The sequence below is a fragment of the Rattus norvegicus genome, chromosome 5 (assembly GCF_021556685.1).
Source record: "Rattus norvegicus strain SHRSP/BbbUtx chromosome 5, alternate assembly SHRSP_T2T, whole genome shotgun sequence".
NCBI classification, from domain to species: domain Eukaryota; kingdom Metazoa; phylum Chordata; class Mammalia; order Rodentia; family Muridae; genus Rattus; species Rattus norvegicus.
Genome location: NC_141538.1, coordinates 140,348,294 through 140,356,554, shown reverse-complemented (window position 1 = coordinate 140,356,554; position 8,261 = coordinate 140,348,294). Strand labels below are relative to the sequence as shown.

The 8,261-nt window shown below is 56.3% G+C and overlaps 1 protein-coding gene across 3 annotated transcripts in view; it reads left to right on the top strand.

The window, feature by feature from the left end:
* The first annotated feature begins 4,224 nt into the window (after nucleotides 1–4,224).
* Kcnq4 (potassium voltage-gated channel subfamily Q member 4) overlaps nucleotides 4,225–8,261 on the top strand; it is a 51,817-nt gene continuing 47,780 nt past the window's right edge. For 2 of the 3 annotated variants that reach the window (XM_087548309.1, XM_087548311.1), the window contains exon 1: nucleotides 4,225–4,821. In XM_087548309.1, coding sequence (XP_087404435.1) covers nucleotides 4,508–4,821 — 314 coding nt within the window. In that variant the 5' untranslated portion in view covers nucleotides 4,225–4,507. 3 annotated transcript variants of the gene reach the window in all.

Genomic DNA, 8,261 nt, shown 5'->3' with positions numbered 1-8,261 from the left:
CCCCCAGGACCATGGCCATCTCTATGGGATGTTAGGGAAGAAGGACAAGTGCCAAGAGCAGAGGAGGAGCCTGCAAGTTAGCAATGGATTTGACCGTTGTTTCCAAACCCCCTTCTCTTTCTTTGTCTTCTTTAGCCCCCCTCTCCCCACACACACTCGGGCCTTAAGATCAATGGAGGTTTACATTCACTGAGCTCAGAGACACTCCTCTCTGAGCTTCTCCCTACTTCTGTGGCTCTGAACTGTCTGGCCAGACAAGCTTGGTTTAGGGGAGGAGCAGGTGAGTGGTACGCTCAGGTATACGAGAAGGGGATCCTTAGCCCTCTCCAGTTCTTTAGATCCCTCCTGTCCTTAAGCCTTCTGTCCATTCTGGGCTGTAGGGAGAAGAGAGATGGCCTCCACATCCCTCAGTGGCTTCCTACTATTGCCCTGTATCTTCTGCCAGTTCTCACCTGAACAGTCAATGTCTCCTATTTGTACAGCTGACCTGTGCCTTCAGGCATTGTTGTGTCTGGCCCTCCTGAGCCCTCCTCTGCTCTGGGCCTAGGCTCAGGCCCCATCTGCTATCCAGATTCTCGAGCGTCTGCTGCTAACCAAATTCCTTCTTCTTTCCCTGTGCCCTAGAGCACCCTCCTTGACCCAGGCCCTGGCTACTCTCACACACCGTAGCCTAATGCTCTATTGGGCAAATCTCCATGCAGCCTGAGGCTGCCTGACAAGGTATGAATCTCCTGAGCTCCCAGCATGTTTCAGAGATGCTGACAGAGAAGAAGCAGCTGTCTTGTGGAGCTGTGGGCCATAAAAGTTATTCTCCAAGTCCTCTCCATTCCTGTCCCAAAGAAGGCTCATTGGCCTTCTGCCATTGCCAGTGGTTGCCTCTCCCTCCTTGGGCCTCTAGCAATCTAGCAGCTGTAAGAAAACTCAGGAGAAAGTCAAGTGATGGCACCCACTGGTGATCCCAGCACTGGGAGACGGGCAGGTGGATTGCCACAATTTCAAGACCATCTAGACTATGTAGCCAGCAGCGTGGGGAGACAAATCGGAGATTGAGGAGAAATAGGCAGGTGGGGGAGCCTGGAGTCCTCCACCTCATCCCTTCTTTATCACCTTATGATTCTCTCCACTAAACGGGGGAAAAAGGGACTCCTGGTGCTGGCAGTGGCTGAAAACTGCTGAGTGCTGTCAACCCTCCTATTCCAGCAAGGAATTCGAGCCGTGAAATGTCCTGAGGTCATAACAGGAGTCAATACCGGGGATGAACCTACCCCCAAGAACCAAGGTGCCAGCCATTTCTAGACCTGATCCTCTCAGATCTGGGCATCCTACCCCCTGGCAGGAGTCAGTGCTAGAGACTCAGAGTCATCTCTTAGACGCCTTCTCCCTGGCACTCAAAGGCCCGGCATAGGAGTTCTGGGAAAGCGCAAGGCAGTGACAGCATGAGCTCACTGCCTGGTTGTGTATCCTTAGGTGGGTGTCCCTACCTCTCAACCCATTTCCCACAAAGCACAGGGCTCTGTTCTTTGTAAAGGATCTGGCCCACAGCTGGCACTCAGCAAATGGGAAAACTCTCCCTCCCCACCCTTCCTCACAATCAATACCTGCTCCATTGATGGATGGTGGAGACAGTGATGGATTACAGCGGATTGGGGAGTTGGCCTGTTCTTATACAGCCCTGGAAACTCAGAACCAGGGAGAAACATGGGGCAGGGGATGAGCTCAGAAGACTAGGCAGGGTTGCCAAGGAGCTGGGATGGAATTGAGGAAGTTGCTGAGGGTGGAGTCAAGGGCATAGATGTGGGACATAGAGAATGGTGCGTGGGAACCCACAGCATACCTCACCTCCAGTAGGGAGGCTAGACCTGGGAGCCAGAGACAGCTGTTTGCTCAGAAAAGTGTCTTTGTCACTGAAGGCTGCAGTGGGGGAAGCCCCTTTTCTGTCATGTCCTGGGAATTCGGATGGGCACAGGAAGGCCACTGAGTAACACTCAGAGTGGCCACCTGTCCTCTCTGGACTCTCTCCTCTGACACACACACACACACACACACACACACACACACACACACCCCACAGCAGCTCAACTTTGCCAGGCCCTCCTATCACCACCTCCCCTATCCCCTAGGAAGAACTCTGTGTCTTCTTCCCCTCACTGTCAATGCACATGACCCTCCATGAGGGGCTGACCTTCAGAGATGGCCTCTGGGACCTTTGTAGGTGCTTCTGAAATCTAGCTTCCATCCCTACAGGAACTACGGTCTCTTCCCTGCCCCCCCAGCCTTTGATGGGGTAATAACAGAGCACGGATTGGAAAAGACAATGAGACCCTCTCCCTGCAAAGTTCCATCCACAAAGGGAAAGGAAGCTTGGCAGTCTCCCACATGGGAAGAGGAGCATGGGCTCATAGGATCAGATTTCCCAGAACAGACTCAATTTTAGATATTCTGAGCGCTGATAAGGGCAACCCGAATTCAAGTTCCATTTCAGCTACGATCAAAGCCTCAAAAGACCCCAGCAGCCGTTTTCCATTGTGTAATTTGAATTCTTGACTTGAGTCCCATCCCTGTGCCTCTGATGGAGTACTGCAATTTACCAGTCAGGAGAGGCAATGCCAAATATGGGTTGGGGGGATACTGGCTTCAGCTTATAGGGAGAAGATATATCTATATCTAGCCCTGGCACTGCAACCATAGTGGGGCCCTGAGGTCTAGAAATCTCCAGTTCTCAGTAGGTCAGGGCATGACCTATGCAGGAGCACCAGGGCCTGTGCACTTCCAGCACCAGCAGCAGTGGAGAAATTCAGGTCAGACATCAGAAGGCATCCCACCTGGGCAGGAGAGGAAAGGGTCGCTAGGGGTTGGGGTGTGGCTGGCTGCCAAACCTAGCTTGGGGACCTCGGATCCTGCACACCCTCTCGGCCCTCCCTCCAGCCCTCCTGCTCTCCCGCTCAGCAGATCAATGCTGCCTTTGCTGACAGCTGAGAATCGAGCTTGCAGCCCGCCCCCTCCCCCGCCCCTCCGGCTAGTCTGTGTCCCCCGAGATCCTCCCCGAGGAGTGGAGAAGAGTTTGCTGCGGAAGCGCTTCACCCTGGGGCAGGGCCTGCGGAGGGAGCATCTGGTTTGGTCATCGCTTTAGGCTGGGAGAGAGGGAAGGAGGACCAGCAAACCCGAATCATCACCTAGCAAAGGGCCAGGAGGGCGAAGGAAAGGGGCCAGCCAGCTCACAGCTGGAGACGGATGTCAGGCACCGAGAACTTTTTGCTGGAGAGGGGTGCTCGTAGAGAAAGCCCGGGTAGGGCCTTTGGGAGGGCTCTGTCTGTTCCCCTAATACTGGCTCAGCGTTTACTTCTATACTTCCAGTTTTCCCTAACCAAGCTTTCCTGACTGGAGAGTGGGAGAAGGGGCAGGAGGGATCCCATGGAGGCGAAGACGGGGTGGGGAGATGAAGGCAGGTCCATAATCAGGGAGGGAACGTTCCCTCTGTTCAGGGTGATCTCCTTCATCAACAAGACGGGAAACTTCGAGGAGAGACGCATTTGGGCTCAGCTGTCCTATACATCTTGGTAGCTGGAGGGCACCAGGTCCTTCAGGTAGCAGCAGGAGGAACGGAAGCTGCTGTACCAACTTCACTCAGCGCTCAGCGCTTTTTAAACACCCGGCACAAGAAACGAAGGGCACGACCCGACAGACACACCTCCTCGCTTACACCACCGGTCACACACACTGCCCGACTCTGCACACCCTTCTTCATTCCCATCCATCCATCCATCCATCCATCCATCCACCCACCCACCCGCCCACCCACTCACACTGAACACACGCAGACCCACGGCTGGTCAGCCAACTCGCACAAGTAGGCACTTCTCTGGACACAGACTCCACACTATGAATGTCCCTCGAGCGACCGCGGCCACAACTCCACACTCCACGCCCCACTTTCCACAACTACTCGTCAGGCATCCCAACCTCCTTCCCCAGAGCTAGCCACCAGGGCCACCACTGGTACACGCCCGGCCTCCGGGCCCCGCGCGCTGCCAGCTCCACGCGCTCTGGGCCGGGACACACCGACTGGGCGGTCCGCGCGCCGGGCCCCGCCGTGTCGGGCGCGGGTCCCCCTCCCGGTGCTCTCCTCTCTCGCTCCCTCCCGATTTGGGAAGGCGGCCGTGGGGCGGGCGGGGGAGGGGCGGGGCGGGGCGGGGGAGGGTGACATGTGAGCAGCGCGCCGGCGGCAGGTGGAAAGGCGAGCGGCATGGAGCGCGTAATAAGAGAGTTGGAGTCGGAAAGAGCCGCCCCAGTCGCCGGGGAAGCGGGCGGTCAGTACGGGCTCCCGCGGCCCCGAGGCTCCGAGCGACCGCCTCCGGACCCTGCGTGGACCCGACCTGGTCCCTAGCCCCCGCCGCCTGCGTGAGCGCCCAGGGTCGCCTCGCCGGCCCAGGGTTCCAGCCATGCGACTCTGAGCCGCCGGAGCGCGCCCCCGCCCCGCAACGCCCCGGCCCCCCGCCCGGCGCCGCCCATGGCCGAGGCCCCCCCGCGCCGCCTCGGCCTGGGCCCCCCGCCCGGGGACGCCCCCCGCGCGGAGTTGGTGGCGCTCACGGCCGTGCAGAGTGAACAGGGTGAGGCGGGCGGGGGCGGCTCTCCGCGTCGCCTGGGCCTTCTGGGCAGCCCCCTGCCGCCGGGCGCGCCCCTCCCTGGGCCGGGCTCGGGCTCGGGCTCCGCCTGCGGCCAGCGCTCCTCCGCCGCGCACAAGCGCTACCGCCGCCTGCAGAACTGGGTCTACAACGTGCTGGAGCGGCCCCGTGGGTGGGCCTTCGTCTACCACGTCTTCATGTGAGTTGGGGACCCCGCACACCTTCGCGTGCCCCGGCGCTGACCCCTCGTAAGCCAGCCTCCTTGGGGACCGCCACTCCGTGTTGGCTCCACCCCTCTAACCCTCCTGCCCACCGGGCCGACCCTCAGTCCTCCCTCTCGGACCTGCGCCTCCTTTTCGGTCTCCCAGCCTGTCCCATCCCCTGATCTAACAGCCTTGACCCCTGTTGCCCTCGCGTCTAACCTCTTCTACCTGAGCTCCTTACTTTTATCGTGCTCGCAGAGCCCCAGGACTCTGGCCGAGCATTCAGTTTCTCTGCTTTACCAAGTCCGAAGCCACAAAAGTGGGGTTCCCTTTTCTTTTGTTCACCTCACCCTCCCTGTGTCCCTAGCCCCTATATTTTTTTTCTCCTCTTAGGCTCTGTAGCTATGTTGTGCTCCCACCTGGTCCCCTTGGAGATTTCTCTCTTCAGAAACAGGCTGTCCCCAGCTCAGGGCTGGCCTCTGATTGTCTAGGTGTCCAGGGTCCCCATGGCCCTGACAGGCCTGTGTTCTGTTTCCAACTTTATCTGTGTCTCTATTAGTCTTGCCATGTACCCTCAACTTCGAAGTAGCCCAGGCAGCAGGCTGCCCTGCCTGCCCTGCCCTGTCCTGCCTTGCCCCAAGGCTGGGCCCAGCTCTCCTGCCTTGCTGGCCAGCTGTGCTAGGCCTGGCTCTGGGCATGGGGAAAAAGAAAGAAGAGAGGGGTATGTTTGGAAACAATGCCGCTGTGGGGCCCCTCCTCCCCTCAGCAGGCTCCTACAACTTTCAGAAAAACACTGACCCCTCTTGGATGTAAAGAGTGAATTTTGGCAGCTCAGAAGGCAGTCTTGGAGAAGGCCTGGCCAGGCCAGGAACATGAGAGGCCCAGACCGTATCGGTTAATGGGCTGGGCCCGGTGCTGAGATGCCTTTGAGAGAGAATGAGCTGCTTTTCCCACTGCCAGCTTCAGGGTCTCCTGGGCAGCCCACTTTGTTCACCTGATAGTCACTTGACGATCTGTCTGTCTGTCCTCTGCTAGACTTGAGTTTCCCTTTGTGTGTGTTAGCGAGTTTGTTCATCTCTCCTCCTGTCTGTCTCACAGCCTTTCTGTTGGTCTGTCTCCACGCTCTGTTGCCTATCCTTTTATAAATTTTGATGCCTGTGTGTCCATCTACCCGTCCACCTGCCTGGCCACCTCTGGCTTTCCCTGTCTGTGTCTCTCTGCTTGTCCACATATGAGTGCTCTCCTGCCTCTGCTTCACATGAATGGGGACCACAGAATCTCAGTGATACCAGGAAGAGCAGAGGGAGGGAACTTTCTATGGCCCAACTGTTAAGTACCCAGAGGTGGCAGCTGTGGCTTTGTGCAGAGATCCCTCAGGTCGAGACTCTGCAGGGTGTGAGGTCAGGCTTTGGATCTCAGTGACTAGTCAGGAGCAGCCCATGTCTCAGTGTGCCCAAAAGGACCTGGGTAGATGTCTGTCAGATGTAGCTTCAGTGGAGGGGAATAGTTCAGTGCTGGTGGGCTAGAGGCTCTGGCGTTCATCGAAAGTTAATGCACTAGACAGACAGAGCCCTGGGTGCCATCATCAAAAAAGAAAAGAAAGACTGTATATACATATATATATATATATATATATATATATATATATATATACATATACATATGCATACATATACACACATACACACAAATATACATACACACATACATATGCATATAGACATACATACACATACACACACATACACATATACACACATACACACACACATATACACACACACGAATTGTACGGCAGACTCCTTATGTGTGCAAGGAGGTTAAAACACAGGGCACAGCTGTGCTTTCCACAGGCTCCCCTGGAGGTGACTTTTCCAAGGCATGGCTGGGTCTGGAGAAGTCAGTTGGCTCCTAACTTGGTTCCTTGGCCTCAGCCCCAGCCACAGGACAGTCCAGTGGAGATGAGAGCAGCCTAACCCAGACCAACCACTACTGTAGCTCCTTTAGAGGGGCCTCCCCTTCCTCCCAGGAGCTAAATCGGATAACACCTTTGCCCCACATCCTGTTCTTTCCGGATGCCAGGAATGCCCTGGCTAGGGGCACCCATGTCCTGAACACTTGTCTCCAGGAGCTCAGGGTAGAAGCATTAATTGGAGTCTGAGGGGAAGAAACACGGTGTGACAGTGTCTGGATGTTTGGGGATCTCAGAGTGGATCTTGGAGGTCAAGGAGACTGAGATGCCAGGAGCCCCTTCCTACTGAGGGCTGTGTGACATTGTGTTAGCTGAGAACCTCTCTGAGCATTAGATTTGTGGGTCATTAGAGTGGGCAGAAAGCCCATATTTTGGGACTTCTTCATGGATGGGCTAATGGGTGGGAAAGAGCTGACTGAACAGCTAGGAGCTGTATGGTGGGAGGAATAGGACTGGGTGTTAGTACCAGGGCCGGGGGAGGTAGCCTACACGGAAGTGTCTCCTGTTTTCTTTGAGTTCCGAATATGGACTTTCTCAGCCTCTCACAGTAGGGTCTTGTATGCTCTTGCCAAGTGCTTAGAGTAGCATTTCTAGTCCCCTTCAAGTTGTGTGGGGTGGGGTTCCCATGCATGGAGCATCAGTTAAGAGCCTTAGTCAGGACCTGTCTTTAGAGTCCCAGGTGGGGTCCCCACAGAAGAGCCTAAGAGAGTGGATTCGGGAAGGAAGACGCTGAGATTCCTCCCTCACACTGGTCAGCTGGCCTCCCAAGATCCACACCTTCCAGGACCTCTAGGGGTGGAGAATTGAGCCTCTCTTGCTCTCAGCCGTGCCTCTGGGAAATGAACGAAGCTAGTCCTGTCTTCTTGTAAAAACCAGAATGAAGGGTCACTGGACCTGTCTGGGCTCTCTCTGTCTCTACGCCTTTAGTCCTACCAGTTTGCTCTTTTCACCCCAGTGCCCCTGCTACTGGCGTGTACCCCCTCCCCACTTCCCAAGGCCTTACACTCAGCAATTTACCAAGTCCTCGTGACTAAGTCCCTAGGGGCAGACTCACTCCTTGTGGTACCCCCTCAGACCACACGGGCACCTTGGGAGTCCCAAACATGGAGGGGGCTGCAACAGAGCATGCCCCTCCCCCATGTCCACTACGCTTCCCTGGCCACTGTTATGTGCTTACCACTCAACCCTTGCTCCCAGCCCTCAGCAAACTTCTCTAAGTGAAGGTTTACAGCTCTGTAAACATCCTCTCTCAGCCTTGTCCCTGGGGTCAGAAACTGTGGGAATGGGATGAGGAGGAGGGTAGCCACAGCTCTCCCGGCCTGTACACTTTTAACCTTGGAGTTCCCCCCCAACCCCCACCCCCGCCAGGTCCCAACCTCCTACCCCAAGCTTTCGAGACAGAACATAGCCTGGGCTAGAAGTTACCCCAGCACCAGACACCTTGACCAGAGCAGGTCAGTTCTC